Raw genomic sequence first — 20,568 nt, 5'->3', positions numbered from 1 at the left:
CAAATTTAGGGTAAAAGGTGTCTAACTTTGTTTCCCTTTTTTTTATTTTTTATTTTAAATGCACTTTATTAGCCCCCCCTGGGGACTTGATTCAGCGACTAGATCGCTAGTACGTTATACTGCAATACTAACGTATTGCAGTATATCATTGTTTTTACAGACTTCTGCTGAGCCCTCTGACCAGCAGTGAAGGCAGCCCTGGGGGGGGGGGGGGGGGCCTTTGTTAAGCCCCTGGGCTGTCATAAGTAATCACCCCTGATCTCACTATGCGATGAGCTGTCTGAGGGGATTGCCCCTCTTTTAACCCCTTAATGACTGCCGATAAGCCTTTTCACGGCGGTCATTAATGGCCTTTATTCTACAGCGCCACCATCCCACGGCGCTGCTGTAGAATAAACAGAGCAGGGAGCTGTCAAATCTCCGCTGCCAGACGTAGCTGAGAGCAGGGGGCGTCCCTGCTCTGCCGGGTGAGATCGATTTAGTATCGATCTCACCCGTTTAACCCTTCAGATGCGGTGCACAATAGCGTGCACCGCATCTGAGTGGTTTTGGAGAGGGAGGGAGTTCCCTCTCATCCCACTGACACCAGGCGATAAAATCGCCGAGTCTCTGTCTTCTATGGCAGCGGGGGGCCTAATAAAAGCCCCCAGGTCTGCCTGTAGTGTGTGTAGGGATGTCACGATACCAGAATTTGGACTTCGATACCGATACTTCGTTTAGTATTGCGATTTCGATACTTTTGGCAACAGTAATAAAAAAATAAAAATTCTTCCGTTTTCTGATGTGAGGCGCAGCGGCTGCGCAGCTCAGTATCGAAATACAGGAAATAGCGGTATCGAACCGTTTAGGGATGCACAGTATCGAAACAGTATCCAAGTTTCGATGCACCGTGCATCCCTAAGTGTGTGCCTGCTAGGCTATGCCAGAGGCATGACCTAGCAGATGCCTGTCTGTTTTACACGGACAGGTAGTAATACACTGCAATACGAAAGTATTGCAGTGTATTATAATAGTGATCGGAGGACAGTGGGACTAGTAAAAAAGTAAAAAAAAAAAATGAACCCACTTTTTCCCCTTACAAAATGCTTTACTATAAAAAAAAAACTACAATAAAGCTACACATATTTGGTATCGCCGCGTCTGTAACGGCCCCGACTATAAAGCTGTTACATTATTTAACCCGCACTGTGAACGCCGTAAAAAAGAAAATTAAAAAAATGGAAAAATTGCTGTTTTCTGTTAATCCTGACTTTAAAAAAAATGGGATAAAAAGTGATCAAAAAGTCGCATCTACTCTTAAATGGTACCAATAAAAACTACAAGTCGTCCCGCAAAAAACAAGACCTTATACATCTATGCCGATGCAAAAATAAAAAAAGTTATAGCTCTTCGAATGGGACAATGAAAAAATGGCTTGGACATTAGGGCCCAGAATGCAAGCAGGGGGAAGGGGTTAAACCTCTCTGGTGCTGTGGTTGCAATTGACCACAGCATTTGAGGGGTTAAACAGCCAGGAACATTGATTGCTTCTCCCGGGTATCTGATGTAAAATAGAGCCGGTGGCATAAGGAACGTGGGCCAAACATCACCCGGACGTAATGGCACGTCTGGCTTCGTGAAGGGGTTTAAGCAGCTCAGAATAGGGGAGTCTTATGCCCTAAAAGAAGGAATGCAATATATTAGAGTCTAATGGTGCCATAAATTCAGTTCTGCACCTTCATAAGGAGATACCGCTCGTTACTTGCAGAGTATGAACGGTTAAAGAAAAGCCTCATTCAGACATGCATGGTTTTCCCTAAGTCTGAAGATAAAACCATGACTTTGTCCCATAGTCCAATGTAATCTCTGCTTCCGCCACCTGGGTGACTGACTACTACAACCACTGTCTGGGCATGGCCACAGTAAAAACTAAGTATGTATGTAGCTGTAAGGGCACATCTGCCAAAGCAAGGGCTTCTCTATGGCATGAGCTACCACATATGCAGGGGACACGAGAAAAACGTAGGTTATGCCTAGTGAAGAGGTGGTGCATGATCTCTGCAGGCCCTTCGCCAGACATGATACAGGATCCGTTTTGTCCAGATTGAAGTGAAGAAAGCCACGCATGTACAGCAAATAGTTTATTATATGATCGGTGTGCTCAGGGCTAGAACCATAAATTTAGTGCTGTCCTAAAGGGTAACGCATGAAATGATAAAACATAGTGGGCATAGAGTTGGGAAACACGTCTGTCCAGTCTGATGCTACTTCTCTAGTGGTGCGTAGTTCAATAGCTTCTCAATAAGGTCCACGTGTGAGAGCAGCATCCGGCGACAACAGTAACGCTTCAGTCCTAGAGCGTCCAAGGCATCCCTAAAAAAAAAAAATCAACCAGTAAGGCTCTGGTCATGGGTGGGCCATACAGACTGTTCAGGTAATACACAACTCGGCATGGGTAAGATTTGTTAGTGGAAAAATTCTATTCACACATGCAGCATAAACACTGCAGATTTTCCAAGGTTTTCATTGTGGAAACTCCACAGCGTATTATAGCAGCAGAGTGGATGAGATTAAATGTCATCCACATGTTACAGAAAATCCGCCCAAAAACTTTCATTGATTGCAGTGAGGTTTATTAATTTGCAGCATGTCAATTTTTGCTTAGGAATTGTTCTGTTGCGATTTTGCCTATTTAATTCAATGGATCACTTTTGGTAGGTACTTATCACTGCATACCGAGAACACCCCACAAGACCTGCTGTTTTGGAGATGCTCCGACCCAGTCCTCTAAACATCAGTTTATTCATCAAAGTTGCTCAGATCCTTGCATACCCATTTTGCTGAGAGAATTTAAGGCCCCATGCACACGACCTTAGACTTTATCTGTGAATGTGAACCGTAATTACGGACCAATTCACTTCTATTCACCACGGACACCTTCCCGTATATTTGCAGGAATGGGTTTGGGCCGTAGAAAGCCTCTGCAAAAGATGGGACATGTCCTATCTTTTGGTTTTTACGGACCGTGCTCCCATACTTTGTATGGGAGCACGGGCCACGCCTGCAATCGCGGACTGTGATTATGGGTTCGGCTGTGTGCATGAGGCCTTATACACGTTACCGGTCATTGGTTTTACTGTTATGGCTGATCCGTGTATACGTGCCCTGGTTTACCCAAGTATCACTGCTTCTGGGGGAGAAACGCCTCCATAATACACCCTACCACAATTTTCCCCTCACACAATCTGTAACAAAAATCCTCTGTACAACTACTTCCAGTGCCATACTGGTTAATGGGGTTTTACAAGACGCTTTTCCTTATTGGTATAAGGAAAAGCGTCTTGTAAAACCCCTATTGGTTGGCTTAGATTGTTTGGTGCACTTTAAGCACCGCCTCTTCCCAGCTAAGCCACGTACCCTTTTGTGGACAAATCAAAGCAGTAAAAAAATGTTCTTTTCATGTGCGTCTGGGAGCCTTTTAATGATCTTATATACCATGTGTCTGTTTGAATAAATACATGTATTCCCCATAAAATAACCATGTTTAGCATCTATTACAGTTTTGCTTTGTGCCATCCTTCTGTTGTATAAAAAAAAATTGACAACTGAGCTATACCATTGCCCTTGTCAAGGGTGTGTGTCACCACGCGCTGACACTTTCCAAACAGTGCTCACAATGTCAGACTGTGTAGGGTATACAAACCCTATTGACAATAGGAGTAACAGAGGAAGGTCACCATGCAGTGTTCTAAAAAAAAATATTGAATTGATATTTAATGGGCAATACAAGTATTTACTAAAACCGACATGTCAGGGGAGCAGACCGTTCCACTTTAACGGAATCTGATGAGACTTTCTAATATATGCCGAATTTAGAATTTTTGGTGTTCATGATTTTCTAACTGATCCAGTAAGGTCAAATTTGTGCTTGCTCTTGGGTTGCCATGGTAGCATCCACAAATTCTGTTACTGGACATGACATGATCTCCATGTGCAGCACAAAATTTACATTACCGCATCAGTTTGGTCTTATTGGGTATCCCAAAAAAACTGTCCTAAACTTTGCAGTCCTGCACATTCAGGCAAGTGTACAAATCAGGGACATTGATAACCAATAGCAAAGTTTTCATCTGTCATGAAACAGGAATATCCCTGCATGTGGAGTGTTGACATTCTAGGATAAACCCTATGAAAGAAAATCTCTGGGAAGGAGACACAAAGGGGGAATATATTAAGATTGCCGCTTCAAACACCAGTCTTAAATTAATCTGTCAGTGGGAAATGCGCCAAATGTACACCTCTTAATAAATTTGGCGCATCTTTGTATATCCGTGCGACAGAAATGCCAATATATGGCTGCTATAGATTTACGCCATAATTTACGCCAGTTTCCGGCGTAAATTATGGTAAATCTGTCGGTCAGTAAGAAGCCCGTCTAAATCCTTTTTCGCATTCGGAAAGTGGAGAGAATTAAAAACTCGCAGATTTGAGCACAAATATGTTGTGCAGCAAAATTAGAGGTTTTCCCAGAATCATTAATTATCAGCTTTCCACAGGATTCTGATTGCTTGGGGGCCCCAACGTTGGGATCCCGATCGTGAAAATGGTGTCCCAACCTATGTTCCTCCTCACTGCACAACCAAAAACTTTGAATGGAGCCGCGGTCTAGCATGCATGCTGCCACCCCATTTAAAGTCTATGGCAATGACGGAAACAGCCGCGTAGTGCTCAGCTGTTTACATTCTTCTTATAGATATTTTTTTTGTATAACAATTTATTAAACATACCATATACAAAAGCAAAACATGGCATGGCCCATGTTTTGAGAAAATGCACGATGATACAGGGTATGTCTCTTAGATTTTGTCAAATTGATACATGCGATTCATACAATGTTTCCTAGAGGTATATACTTCGATCCAATCTTATTGTATTCAAAATAAACATATTAAGTGTAATGATGGGGGTAAGGAAACAGACAAGTGAGCCCTAATCTACCCGCCACTCAGTCCCTGCCTACTTGCAACGACCCGCCCTTGGCGACGGGGTACAACTGGGCGACGGTCCCTACGCTCAATAAGTGCACGACAGACAAACAGACAAGGGTACACAGAAGCAAGGGAAAAGGGGCAGTTGCCCACGGCAACAACGTGAGCAACAAGAGTGGTGAACGAGCCGAGTCAAACCAGGAGTGTACGAGGTACCAAACGCAGAGCAGGAGAGTAGTGAATAAGCCAGGGTCAATATGAAGCAGGGTCAAATAGATCAAGAAGCTGCAGCAGGGCCAGGAAACCACACGAGAAGAATCACAAGCAAGGAGGAACAGGAAAGGCAGGTATAAATAGACAGAGGGCGGGAGCTAGCTCCGTCTGGCCAGGCTGTGATAGGCTCTCCCACTCCTAAGCCTGCCATCCTGAGTGGTGGATGCTGGAGTCAGTCTCACCGACATAGAAGCAGGTGCAGACTGATTACCTATGGGCGTAGATACAGAAGCTGTGCCTGGCAGATCCTTAACATTAAGAACTAAGAACAGTTAACATTTTAACTTTGGAAGGAATAAAAAGAGGAAAGAACGGGTGTTTGCCAGGCGCTGCCGGTCGGAATGTCATCCGTGATGAATACGATCCATATGTCTCAAGGATGGAGACAAGGTCAGTAGTTGAAAGGTTTTAATGGTGCAGGTATAAAAAACAACAGCAGCCTGTTTAACAGCGGACTGTTTCGAAACCGGACCGGTTTCTTCCTCAGGTAGAATACAAATGAATAGGGGGGTGGGGTGTCGGTTAAATAACCGAGTTAAAGGTCGATTTGAGGTAAGAACTACTGGGTCAGGTATACAGGTCAAATCTGATAAACATACATATGAAACAACACAAATAATTTTACAAATAATTACAAACAGATAAAAATGTTAGATAAAAATGTGTCTGTGTGGTGTTTACAAATTGTTGTGTTGTTTAATTATTTGTTTTATTTTTATCTAACATTTTTATCTAACTGTTTGTAATTATTTGTAAAATTTAGGTTTCGAAACAGTCCGCTGTTAAACAGTCTGCTGTTGTTTTATATACCTGCACCATTAACCCCTTCAGGACTGAGCCTGTTTTGGCCTTCAGGACGAAGCCGATTTTTCAAATCTGACATGTGTCACTTTATGTGGTAATAACTCCGGAATGCTTTTACCTATCCAAGCGATTCTGAGATTGTTTTCTCGTGACATATTGTACTTTATGTTAGGGAAAAAATTTGTTCGATAAATTCAATATTTATTTGTAAAAAACACCAAGATTTAGAGAAAATTAGCAAAAATTAGCATTTTTCTAAATTGCAATGTATCTGCTTGTAAAACAGGTAATACCACACAAAATACATACTAGTTTATATTCCCCATATGTCTACTTTATGTTTGCATCGTTTTTTGAACATTCTTTTATTTTTCTAGGACGTTACAAGACTTAGAACTTTAGTAGCAATTTCTCATATTTTCAAGAAAATTTCAAAAGCCTATTTTTTCAGGGACCAGTTCAGTTCTGAAGTGGCTGTGAGGGCCTTATATAATAGAAAGTCCCCATAAATCACCCCATTTTGAAAACTGCACCCCTCAAAGTATTCAAAACAGCATTTAGAAAGTGTTTTAACCCTTTAGGCGTTTCACAGGAATTAAAGCAAAGTAGAGGTGAAATTTACAAATTTCATTTTTTTTTCCGAAAATTAATTTGTAATACATTTTTTCTGTACCACAGAAGGTTTTACCAGAGAAACGCAACTCAATATTTATTGCCCAGATTCTGCAGTTTTTAGAAATATCCCACATGTGGTCCTAGTGCGGTAATGGACTGAGGCACCGGCCTCCGAAGCAAAGGAGCAACTAGTGGATTTTGGGGCCTCCTTTTTTTAGAATCTATTTTAGGTACCATGTCAGGTTTGAATAGGTCTTGTGGTACCAAAACAGTAAAGACCCCCAAAAAGTGACCCCATTTTGGAAACTATACCCCTCAAGGAATTTATCTATGGGTATAGTTAGCATTTTGAACCCACAGTTGTTTTGCTAAATTTATTTTAATTAGTATGTGAAGATGAAAATCTACTTTTTTTGTGAAAAAACGTAAAAATGTTAAATATTTACAAGGAATAAAGTAGAAAAAACACCCCAACATATGTAAAGCAATTTCTTCCGATTATAGCAATACCCCATATGTGGTAATAAACTGCTGTTTGGACCCACAGCAGGCCTCAGAAGGGAAGGAGCACCATTTGGATTTTGGATTTCTGATTTTGCTGGAATAGTTTTCAGTGCCGTGTCACGTTTGCAATGCACTGGAGGGATGAAAACCGTGGAAACCCCCCAATAGTGACCCCATTTTGGAAACTACACCCCTCAAGGAATTTTTCTAGGGGTAAAGTTAGCATTTTGACCCCACAGTTGTTTTGCTGAAGTCATTGGAATTAGTCTGTAAAGGTAAAATTCAACTTTTTTTTCTGTAAGAACTTAGAAATTTTTAATTTTTACAAGGAATAAAGGAGAAAAAGCACCCCAACATTTGTAAAGCAATTTCTCCTGATTACATAAATACACCATATGTGGTAATAAACTGCTGTTTGGACCCACAGCAGGGCTTAGAAGGGAAGGGGCACCATTTGGCTTTTGGAGCTCAAATTTAGCTGGAATAGTTTTTGGGTGTCATGTCGAATTTGCAAAGCCCCTGAGGTACTAAAACAATGGAAACCTCTCAAAAGTAACCCCATTTGGAAAACTACACCACTTAAGGAATCTATCTAGGGGTATAGTGAGCATTTAGGCCCCACACGTCTTTTGCAGAATTCATTAGAATTAGGCCGTGAAAATTAATATCAACATTATTTCCACTAAAATGTTGAATTTTTTCAATTTCACAAAGGATAAAGGAGAAAAAGCACCCCAACATTTGTAAAGCAATTTCTCCCGAGTACGGCTATACCCCACATGTGGTCATAAATGTTTTTTCAATAGAAAATAAATTAACCCTTTCCGGACTGATCCATGTTTTGCTTTTTCTTTTTCGTTTTTTCTCCCCGCTATCCGAGAGCCACAACATCTTTATATTTCCGTCAATAGAGCGGTGTGGGGGCTTATTTTTTTGCGGGACGAGCTGTAGTTTTTATTGGTACCATTTTTTGGTATATAAGACTTTTTCAGCACTTTTTAGAATTTTTTTTGGGTAGAGCGAAGGTGACCAAAAAACTGCGATTTTGCCATTTAAAATTCTTTCTTTTTCACGGCTTTCACCGTGCGAGTTCAATAATGGTATATTGTCATAGCTTGGACTTTTACGGACGCAGCGATACCAATTTTGTGTATTTTTTTACATTACTTTAGAGAAAAATATGAAAAGGGTTTCTTTTTGGACTTTTTAATATTTATTAAATTTTTCCCACTAATAATAACTATTTACTTTTGTTTTTACATATTTTATTTGTCCCCATAGGAGACTTGAACCAGCGATCGTTAGATCACTGGTAGAATACACTTCAATACTAATGTATTGCAGTTTATTGTGATTTTTACAGGCTCCTGTAACAGTGTGATCGCTGTTTCTGTCCGTCAGTCCCGGGTATCAGCTTTAATACACAGCTGACACTCACAGCGTATGGCACGGGCTCAGTGCGTGAGACGCTCCATATATCACCCCCCACACCACGACATGCTATTAAGTCATGGTGCGCGAAGGGTTTAATTCGCAGCCGATGGTGGAAAGTGAAAATTAAAATTTTCCACTGATGTACCATTTTAGTGCACTATATGTTGTGCCCAGTTTGTGCCACAAATACCACAAATAAAATATTAACAGGGTTCTCCCGGGTATGGCGATGCCATATCGGTGGACATAAACGGCTGTTTTGGCAGACTGTAGGGCTCAGAAGGGAGGGACGCTATTTGGCTTTTGGAGCGCAGATTTTGCTTGGTAGAAGCTCTGGCGTTTTGCTGGTATTTCAGTTTATAATGTGGGGGGCATATGTAGACTGGGCAGAGTACATCAGGGGCATAATAAGAGGGTATAATAATGGGGTAAATAAATAATAATCCGCAGATATGTGGCCAGTGTCGCACTTATAAATGGCGTTCGATCTTATCCGCTTTTGGAACACTCTGCACATTTTGCATCGCCATAATCTGGGAGCCGGAACTTTTTTATTTTTTCACCACCGGAGCCGTGTGAAGGCTTATTTGTTGCGGGACAATCTGTAATTTTCATTGGTACCATTTTGGGGTACATGCGATTTTGTTGATCACTTTTTATTCCAAGGCAAGCAAGGTGACCAAAAACCATCAATTCTGACAATGATTTTTATTTATTTTTTACGGCGTTCACCCTAGGCTATAAATGACTATTATACTTTATTCTGCGGGTCGGTACGGTTACGGCGATACCATATGTATCTAGGTTTTTTTATGTTTTGCAGCGTTTGCGCAATAAAATAACTTATTTAGAAAATAATTAATTTTCTGTGTCACCATATTCTGAGAGCCATAACTTTTTTATTTTTCAGTCAAAAAAGCTGTGTAAGGGCCTGTTTTTTACGGGACGGGTTGTAGTTTGTATCGGTACAATTTTGGCGTACATGCGACTTCTTCATCACTTTTTATTGTATATTTTGTGAGGGGTGGTGACCAAATAAAAGTGATTCTCGCTTTGTTTTTCATTTATTTTTTTTGCGGCGTTCACCGTGCGGGAAAAATAATATTATAGTTTTATAGTTGGGGTCGTTACGAACGCGGTGATACCAAATATGTGTACTTTTTTTTTACGTGTTCATTTTTTTCCTATAATAAAAGACTTATTATAGGAAAAAAAGCAGTTCTTGTTTATGTCACTTATAACTTTTATTTTTACACTTTTTTTTAAAACATTTTTATTCTTTTTTTTACTTTTTTCACTTGTCCCACTAATGGACACTTAGACTTGCAGCTCTGATCGCTGCTGGAATACATTACACTACACACGTAGTGTAATGCATTCCAACTGTCATTGTGACGTGACAGTCACACTGACAGGAAGCCTACGACGACCACCCTCCGGGTGGTCCTCATAGGCTTCTGTACATGGCGACCTGGAAGCCATTGTCTGGCGTCCTGTTGCCATGGGTACGATCGCCAGCCCCCATGATTTCACATGGGGGCTGCCGATCGGCGCTAAACACCTTAATTGTGGCGTTCAAATCGAACGCCGCAATTAAGGGGTTAACTGCCTAAATCAGCGGCGATAGGCCGCTGATCGGCAACGGGGAATGCAGGGCAGACGCCCTGCACAGTTAACCGCCGCTGCGGTGTAGCGCCGCGCGGCGGTTAACTGTCAAAGCACAGACGTAACTGCACGTCAAGGTGCGCGAACTTACTGCACACCTCGACGTACAGTTACGTCAAGGTGCGGGAAGGGGTTAAAACCTTTCAACTACTGACCTTGTCTCCATCCTTGAGACATATGGATCGTATTCATCACGGATGACATTCCGACCGGCAGCGCCTGGCAAACACCCGTTCTTTCCTCTTTTTATTCCTTCCATATCAACATTGAGACTTCTTGCGAAGTTCTCAAACCGGGTCCTGGGCTGCAACCGAACTTCAATACCACCATACCGTCGAGGTATTTCGGATTCTGCTTCACTGGATGTTATGCTCCCAGCATAACCGCACCAGGTTAGCATTACTTGCACTCTGTTCACACCTGTATACACAGTTTCATGCACTATTGTGCGCTTTGTTGTTTTTTCTGTCATTGTCTAACATTTTAACTTTGGCAGACAGTTTACAATTCGTTTAGTATTCGCGTACCTTCCCCCTAATTACACCCATCCATTAGCTATCGTCGACTAGATTCTTGGTCCTATAACCTTCAGCCTCCACAAAGTTCCTTTAAAGGGAATGTGACGCTAGAATTTTTTTTAAAAATTTTTTAGTTAAACAATTAGTGTGTAGGTGATTAAACATTGTTCTAATTTTTTTTATTTTTTTTCACGAGTCAGGAAATATTATAAATTTGATTCTAATTTATAATATTTCCCAGTGCTGGTCACTAGATGGAGCAATTCCCAAAATTGCAGCATTGCATGTGGTAAAGCAACCACATTGCTTTATGCTGCAAAATTTGAGAAAACTCACTCGCTCTAGTGAGCTCTCAGAATCCCCCCTCCTTTATTCTGGCTAGTGCCGGGTGAAACGAGGGGATTGAACGGTCAAACCTCCTACACTGTGTGTCGCCATTTTTTGAGCTAACACACAGTGTAGTAGGTTTACATACACTAGTAAACACACAGTAAAACACGTACATACACAGAAATAACTTACCTGCTCCAGCCGCCACCGCTCCCTCCGCTCCGTCTGCTACCTCCCGCTCCAAGTGCACAAGTCCGGAAGACGCGACCGGAAGTAGTAATCTTACTGTCCGGCCGCGACTTCCGATCCACAGGAAAATGGCGCCGGACGTCGCACAGTTCAACTTGGACTGTGTGGGAGCGGTGCATGCGCCGTTCCCACACAGACGACGTACAGCATAGTGGATGCAACGGGCCTCGTTTACATTCACTATGGGGCTGTATGTGCCGTATTCCATGTCTGTATGTGTCGATAATCGACACATACAGAAATGGAAAAAAAAATGGCAGCCCCCATAGGGAAGAAAAAGTTCAAAAATAAAAAAAAGTAAAACACAAACACACAAAAAAATATTAAAGTTTTTAATAAAACACTAAAATCAAACTGATGTAAAAAAAATTTTTTTTTCGTGACACTGTTCCTTTAACATCTTCTGTAAGATACCATTTAGTATATTGAAATCCTGCTACTACCTCCCCAATAGCCGAATCAGATAATTGCAAAAGAAACGGTTTCCATTTTTTGAAGAAGCCTGCCGTTTTCCTCTCTTTATGTGTAATTGTGTCAAGCCTATCCGAATGGAGACAGACCTTCAACTGTTGAATTAGCTGATCCAGTGTTGGGGCACTGGAATCCAGCCAATTCTTCAAAAGACATCTCTTGGCAATTCGCAGTATCACATGTGCTAATGACGGTACATATGTTAAGGCCCCCTCCTCCTCTGCATCCAGGGAAGATACAGAATGAAAGAGAAGCGGCATAGGAGTCATCGTGAAGGTCCGTTCCCATAGTCTATGGATGTATTCGAGTATTTCCGTCCAAAATCCTTGTGTAGCAGGGCATAACCAGATGCCATGATACAAATCAGTATGCGGTTGGTTACATTTAGGACATGCATGCATTCTGTGTGGGTTGGTAGCATTGGGTGGTATGTTGAAAGCGTAAATAGACGCATGCGTCAATCTGAAATGGGTCTCTCTCCATATTTCATTGATGATGTGCTTTCTTACCGCCTTCCATCCCTCCAACATACGTGTGTTAATGTTTGGTATCTTTAGAGTACGCCTCCAGTATGCAAAAAGATCCTTCGGGTTTAATCTTATGTATAATTCTTTAACTGTTTTATATAAAACTGATAATGATTTCCTATGCTGGCCATCGCCCACAAGGTCATCAAATAGGTTATCGACAACTTCCCCCTCCAAATTTCTTACTATGGTAGTACAAAAAGATTTGACCTGTATGTATTGGAGAAAATGTGTTGGCAATATCCCAAATTTCCCAGCCAGTTCGGACAGTGTTTTTATTCTAGGTTCTGAGGCATGTATTATGTGACCCACTGTTGTAATACCCTGTCGTTTCCACATATTAAACAGGCTACTGGACCTCCCAGCCGGGAATTCTATATGTGACCATAGAGGCAAATATTTGGATAACTGAAAGGACAAGCCCTGCTTTTTCCTCACCTCCTTCCAGCACATAATAGTGTCTCTCAACACTATGGAACCTTTGACATGTCGTGGAAGAGCGCAAAGTTTAGTATGTAGGAGGGCCACGAGATCACATGTTCCCGCTAGTTCTGTTTCTAATGTGTAGTTAGAATAGTGATTGGTGTGATGTATCCAGTCTAGGACATGTCGAAAAAGACTGGCTACATTGTAGCCCCTCAAATTAGGAATATTTACCCCCCCCCCTGCCAATGATAGCACTGCAATTTAGCTAGTGAAATGCAGGAGCGTTTGTGTGACCATATAAATTTGGAGATAGCAGTGTTAAAGGCGTTAACGTCCGTATGCTTCAATAATAGTGGCAGAGTCTGTAGCGGGTATAATAGCCTGGCAAATGAAATCATCTTAACCAGGTGACATCTGCCAAACATTGAGAGCGGCAGTGAGGCCCATTTGTCGAGTTCGGATTTTATTTTATGAAAAAGTGGTCCGTAATTTAGGCGATATACAGATCCCGAGGTGCTCCCTATCTGGATCCCTAAATATGTTATGTGAGTTTTCGCAATTTTTATACCCGTCTTTTTGAGTTCCAAGTCTCGTGAATTATCATGAGACGTTAAACCTAGTAACTCACTTTTGGTTGGGTTAATTCTTAGCCCCGCAAACGATCCATAATCATGAAACAAGTCAAACATTTTCTGTAAATGTTTAGATGGGTGCGAAAGAAATAGCAAGAGATCGTCTGCAAATACGGCAGTTTTTACTTCAACTCTTCCCACCTGTATACCCGTGTACAGTCGCTCATGTTCCAAGGCATAGTGTAAGGGTTCCAGCGCCAAGTCGAATAATAACGGTGACAGGGGGCATCCCTGTCGCGTTCCTTTATGTAGCTGGAACACTGGAGATCTAACTCCCGGTGTACAGACCGCCGCTGTGGGGTTATTATATAGAGTTTTCAGGTATATTCTAAATCCCCCCTGGATACGAAATTTATCCAGGACCATGTTCAGCCATCGCCACTCAACATTATCAAAAGCCTTTTCAGCGTTGAGTTGCACAAGTGCGGCATGGATGAATAGCGATGGCCGAGCCTTAATCTCATCCATCACTCCCAAAACTTTCCTGATATTCGTAACAGCTGCTCTGCCCTTAATAAAACCCACCTGTGATGATCCTATCAAAAGCGGCATCAGAATCGCAAGCCTGGCTGCCATAATCTTTGATATCAGTTTGAGATCTTGATTTATAAGTGAAATGGGTCTATATCAACTTGGTTGTAATAGATCCTTCCCAGCTTTCGGCAAAACCTTGATATACGCCGTATTTGCCGCTGTTGGTATGTTTGCACCATTCAACAGTGAATTAAAGTATGACAATAGAGTCGGAGCTATCTGTTCCTGTAAAATTTGATAGAATTCAGCCGGGTATCCATCAGGCCCCGGCGCTTTCCCATTTGACAGAGCCGCGATAGCCGACTGTAACTCTTCTAGCGCTATTGGAGCATTTAGGCCCTCTAGTTGTTCCCTTGATAATGTAGGCCAGAGGCATGTTTGATAAAAACTGAGTCCCTCCGATATCATCTGAAGTATTAGTAGTCTCGTATAAATGTTGATAGAAGGAGTGAAAAATGTCATTTATCTTTCTAGGGTCAGAGTGAGTACCTCCCATGTAATCTTTCAAGCGTGTTACATGAGTATGTGGTTGAAACCCTCTAGACAGGCCCGCCAGCATTTTCCCCACTTTGTTGCCAAAGCGGAAAAGCTTAGCCTCATAAATTGATCGGCCAAACTTCTCCTTTTTGTCCAACCAGGTCTCAAAATGTTGTTTGGCCTCTATCCACTTATTCTGATCAGGGGTCGAGTCTGCCAGAAAAGTAGAGTAAGGTTCCCGGAGAACATCACTACATTCTCTGTACTTTTGAAAGGTTTGCTTTTTCCTTCTTATAGATATTAAACAGAGCGACGGGCGCATGCACGACCGCCGCTCGATTTAGCTACTCCTCACTGTGGGGAGTGCAGTAAGGCTTTATTCAGACGAACGGGAAAAACGTCCGTGCAACGCGCGTGATTTGCACGCGCGTTGCACGGACCTATATGTGTCTATGGGGCCGTGCAGACATGTCCGTGATTTTTCATCAGCGTGAGTCCGCTGAAAAAAAGTCACGACATGTCCGTTCTTTCGGCGTTTTGCACGCATCACGCACCCATTGAAGTCAATGGGTTGCGTGAAAACCACGCATGCCGCACGGAAGCACTTCCGTGCGAACTGCGTTAATTCGCGCAAGAGCTGTCAAAAGGATGAATGTAAACAGAAAAGCACCACGTGCTTTTCTGTTTACAAACATCCAAACAGAGTGTCTTTGAGATGAGCGAACCCGGACAACCGAACCGAACTTCACCGTGTTCGGCCGAACTAGTTTTGGCCGAACACGGGCAAAAAAATTTCCGGTACGCAACGTCAGGAGATAGTCACTGTCCAGGGTGCTGAAAGAGTTAAACTGTTTCAGCACCCTGGACAGTGACTTCCGATCCAAATATACATGAACGTGTAAAAAACGAAGTTCTGACTTACCGATAACTCCCGGCTTCTTCCTCCAGTCTGACCTCCCGGGATGACAATTCAGTCCAAGTGACAGCTCCAGCCAATCACAGGCCAAGCACAGGCTGCAGCGGTCACATGGACTGCGGCGTCATCCAGGGAGGTGGGGCCAGATGTCAAGAGAGGCGCGTCACCAAGGCAACGGCCGGGAGGGAAGTTCTCGGTAAGTACGAACTTTTTATTTTTTTTAACAGGTTTCTCGATATTGTGATCGGCATTCACTGTCGAGGGAGCTGAAAGAGTTAACTGCCGATCAGTTAACTTTTTCAGCACCCTGGACAGTGACTGACGTCGACTAGACTCATCTCTATGATGGTGGCTGCACGAAAATAACGCAGCCGCGTATCATACACGGATGACACACGGAGCTGTCAAGTGGTTTTTGCGCGCGCGTGTGAATCCAGCCTAAGGAGGATTTGGGGGTTAGAAACCCCCTGTTCTCACAATCGGTGGGGGTCCCAGTGAGCATAAAATTATCACCTATCCTGTGGATAGATAATAATTTATGATTCTAGGAAAACCCCTTTTAGGCCTAGTTCACAAAGAGTTTTTTGACACGGAGACCGCGCCCAAAAATGGCCAAAATCACCTCCCATTAATTTCCTGCGAGCGTTTTTTTTTTTCCGCTCGCGGGAAACAAATGCATCCGCCTCCCATTGAAATCAATGGGAAGCAAGATGCTCCTTCTTATGCGGTTCTGTGTCTGACCTCACATTGAAATCAATGGGAGGCAGAGAAAGTGTTTTTCGCATAATTTTTTGCCTTCGGCGCTCAATGACCATGGCCGAAAACCGCCGCAAAGAAAATGCAGGCAGGTCTAAGTCTGCCACAAGATTCCTGAAGGAGTTTTGAGGCAGATTTTTCTCCCTGCAAAAAATTCTGTGTGAACATACCCATTGTTTTTCTGCTGGCAAATTCACAGTTCTGGATCTTTGTCTCTATCTATCTCAGGCAGCTGGGACTGGACGCACTACATATATGGTATCATAGTATCAGAGGCGTAGCTAGGTTCTCCTGCATCCGGGGCAAAGATTCAGTCCCCCCGAACTTCTTTCCCCCTCGCCATGTTTGCTTTCTCTACCAATCATTTTTTTCACATTTTTTTTTTCATGTAACTCGAGCATAAAACCATTGGTACATTTTACATGCAATATAGTTCTATAAAGGAGTTACGGAACAATCAATTAAAAGAAAATAAAATTTAAAAAGTCAGTGCCTGACTAAAACAGATTGAGGATATATGAGACTGCCATACACCGCCCCTACTAGATAGTGCAACACAGACCCCCCCCCCTTGCAGATACTGCCACACAAACCCCCCCCTTGTAGATACTGCCACACCCCCCCCTGTAGATAGCGACACAGCCCCCCCTTGTAGATACTGCCACACAGCCCCCTGCATATAGAAACACAGCACCCCCTGTAGATAGCGACATAGCCCCCCCTTGTAGATAGCGCCACACACCCCCCTCTTGTAGATAGCGCCACACAGCCCCCATTGTAGATAGCGCCACACAGCCCTCCTTGTAGATAGCGCCACACAGCCCTCCTTGTAGATAGCGCTACACAGCCCCCCTTGTAGATAGCGCTACACAGCCCCCCTTGTAGATAGCGCCACACAGCCCCCCTTGTAGATAGCGACACACAGCCCCCCTTGTAGATAGCGCCACACAGCCCCACCTGGAAGATAGCAACACAGCCCCCAAACAAATAAAAAAAAAACTTGTACTCACCTAGCCCCGGTCACGCGACAAACGGACCAGCTCAACAGCCTCCTCAGCAGCCTATGGTATCCTTGCTTAGGCCGTCATGATCCATTCACGTCATCGCGCCATCCTGCGCAGGGATCCTGTCCAAGCCCCTTAGTGAATGGAAGAGCAGGGAGCTAGTTCCTTGCTCCACCATAGCATTCAATTGTATTTGCGTCCTAAGGAATGTGACAGTCACCCGGGGGCCACATCATGGGCCAGGCGGCACGAGCCCCCTCATGCCGCGGGCCCGTCAGTAGCGCCCCCTCTTCCTTCCCGCCTAGTTGCACATGGGGCAGATGCCACCGTCTGCTCCCCTAGCTATGCCCCTGATAGTATCAGTTTGTAAGGCCGAAAAAAGACCTATGTCCATCCAGTTCAGCCTAAAATTCTGCGATGTTGATCCAGAGGAAGGCAAAAGACAATTTTCCTTGTTTTAGGGAAAAATGTCTTCCCGACTCCAATATGGCAATCAGAATAAATCCCTGGATCAACGACCTTTTGTCTGTAAACATACACGGTACATGCCCATAGAACAGACGACTTACAGAAATCTATTTATTCTAGTCAATGTTGAAGGTGAATGGTGCCTGGTAGAGCGACCACGTCCCTATGTTCTGGTGATCTGTAGTGGTCCCAGTTGAGAGATCACCATTAATACCTTGTTCTGATATGTCTTAGAATGTGTAAAACCGGAGATCATTTCCTCTGCCATACAAATTAGGGGTATGGAGGTGCCTGAAATCTTACCCTTCTGTATATTCAGCTTGTAGAAGACCCAGGTACGCCTCCCATTTGTTTCCCACCACCTTCCCGCAAGTAAAGCATCTGACCGGTATAATCATGTTGTACTATTGATGAAAACTGGAAACAAAAAAAAACAGACAAAAGTATCACACGAGGCTCGTCTTATTACACAGCTATGCTGAAAATGGCAAAAATAAACGTTTTGCAGTGTGGCGGTGAAAAGCACAGATTTCCTGTGCATTTACTTCAAGAGAAGGATAACATACTCATTCTGGGCATTTTCCTGGCGCGGCCCAGGTCCTTCTGGTGCTATCCACAGTGCTCTATACCTGTGGTAACGGCATGAGATGCCAGGACCAGGAGGATGCCCAGGTAGAGTTATTCCCCTCCCTGCGGTCCCTTGTTCAGCACTGCAGATTTACTTCTATGGGTCCAAGACATTGAAACTACTACTTTTGTTTTTATTGTGCTTGTTTTCTTCCCCATTCCCCAAGTCAATGGGTAAAAAAGAAAAAACATTTCACAAGAAATTGACAATGGATTAGGGTCAGGGCCCGATGATAGGGAGAAAACATGGGGCACATGCCACTGCGGCCTCCACCATCCACACTCTCTGCTTAGGCTAGTTATTCTGATCCGGTTGTTAGAATTAGTTTGTGAGACAACAACTACCAGCATAGCCTTACCTTTGTCTAGGCCAGGGGTCTCAAACACGCGGCCCGCATGTGGCCCCTAAGGTTGTCATCTGCAACCCGCGGGGCACTGTAGCTACCTCAGGAGAGGAGAGAGCAGGCCGAAGGAGCAGTGTGCCAGCGCTCCTTCAGGACATCATGACATCCCAGCTCTGCTCTGGGACTCCTGCTCTGAGGAAGCCCCTGACATCACTCGCTGTCCATATATGGATAGTGATGTCAGGAGAAGAGCTGGAGTCCCAGTCAGAATGTTAGAAGCGGCTCTGCTCCGGGACTCTGGCTGTGCAAGCCCCTGACATCACTGTCTATATATGGACAGGGATGTCAGGAGCAGAGATGGAGTCCCAGGAAGAGCGCTACTAGCGCTCTGCGCGGAACTCCGGCTGTGGGGTTGCCCCTGACATCACTGTCCATAAATGGACAGTGATGTCAGGGCCTTCCCCAGAATTCCGGAGCAGAGACTATATACTAGTGCTCTGCTCCACTCTGGGACTTTGGTTTTGGCGTTTCCAGCAGAGGAATACCCGGCCCAAGCGTCGGCAACGCTCTGGCTGGAGATTACACTCCTAGAGGTAGCTGCAATGGAGCTATCTACAGGGAGGTGTGTGTGTGTGTGTGTGTGTGTGTGTGTGTGTGTGTGTATGTTACTACAGAGGAAACTGTGGCATTATCTACAGAGGGCAGTGTGTGGCATTATCTAGTGGGGGTGTGTGGCATTATCTACGGGTGTGTGCGTGTGTGTGTGGGTGTGTGTGGGTGTGTGTGGGTGTGTGTGGGTGTGTGTGTGTGTGTGCCAGTATCTACAGAGGGCACTGTGGCATTATCTATGGGTGGGTGGGTGGCAATATCTACAGAGGGCACTGTGGCAGCATCTACAGAGGGCACTGTGGCAGAATCTACAGAGGGCACTGTGGCAGCATCTACAGAGGGCACTGTGGCAGCATCTACAGAGGGCACTGTGGCAGCATCTACAGAGGGCACTGTGGCAGCATCTACAGAGCGCACTGTGGCAGCATCTACAGAGCGCACTGTGGCAGCATCTACAGAGCGCACTGTGGCAGCATCTACAGAGCGCACTGTGGCAGTATCTACAGAGGGCACTGTGGCAGTATCTATAGAGGGCACTGTGGCAGTATCTATAGAGGGCACTGTGGCACTATCTAAAATGGGGCTGCCCAATCTTGATATTCTTGTGTCTGCCAAACACTGCCAACTGAGCAGCCAGACTGCATTCAGCGACACTTAAACTGGAAAACTGGATTGCTAAAATAAGCACGTGGAGTAACACACACATTTCCGTTAAGTTTAAACCTAGAGGTAGTATTATAGTAATGTAGTATTATAGTAATGTAGTATTATTATAACAATGTAGTATTGTTATAGTAATGTTGTATTGTTATAGTAATGTAGTATTGTTATAGTAATGTAGTATTATAGTAATGTAGTATTATTATAGTAATGTAGTATTATAGTAATGTAGTATTATTATAGTAATATAGTATTATTATAGTAATATAGTATTATTATAGTAATATAGTATTATAGTAATGTAGTATTGTTGTTATAGTAATGTAGTATTATTATAGTAATGTAGTATCATAGTAATGTAATATTGTTATAGTAATGTAGTATCATTATAGTAATGTAGTATTATTATAGTAATGTAGTATTATAGTATTATAGTAATGTAGTAGTTATAGTAATGAAGTATTATTATAGTAATGAAGTATTATTATAGTAATGAAGTATTATAGTAATGTAGTATTGTTATAGTAATGTAGTATCATTATAGTAATGTAGTGTTATAGTAATGTAGTGTTATAGTAATGTAGTATTGTTATAGTAATGTAGTATTATAGTAATGTAGTATTATTATAGTAATGTAGTATTATTATAGTAATGTAGTATTGTTATAGTAATGTAATATTGTTATAGTAATGTAGTATTATAGTAATGTAGTAGTGTTATAGTAATGTAGTATTATAGTAATGTAGTATCGTTATAGT

General features: G+C 43.0%; 1 protein-coding gene across 1 annotated transcript in view; it reads right to left on the bottom strand.

Annotated features, from left to right (window-relative positions):
• Positions 1-2,107: 2,107 nt before the first annotated feature.
• LOC142662178 (DNA-directed RNA polymerases I, II, and III subunit RPABC5-like) overlaps positions 2,108-20,568 on the bottom strand; it is a 32,789-nt gene continuing 14,328 nt past the window's right edge. Inside the window, exons 2-3 of the mRNA XM_075840210.1 lie at positions 17,874-17,987; positions 2,108-2,352 (exon numbers count right to left, since the gene is read on the bottom strand). Of these exons, the coding sequence (XP_075696325.1) occupies positions 2,244-2,352; positions 17,874-17,968 (204 nt within the window). The 5' untranslated portion in view covers positions 17,969-17,987 and the 3' untranslated portion in view covers positions 2,108-2,243. The remainder of the gene's footprint in view (positions 2,353-17,873; positions 17,988-20,568) is intronic.

Source organism: Rhinoderma darwinii, chromosome 10 (genome assembly GCF_050947455.1).
Source record: "Rhinoderma darwinii isolate aRhiDar2 chromosome 10, aRhiDar2.hap1, whole genome shotgun sequence".
NCBI lineage: Eukaryota > Metazoa > Chordata > Amphibia > Anura > Rhinodermatidae > Rhinoderma > Rhinoderma darwinii.
Note: the sequence above shows the minus strand (reverse complement) of the source record. Positions and strands in the feature narration are given on the sequence as shown.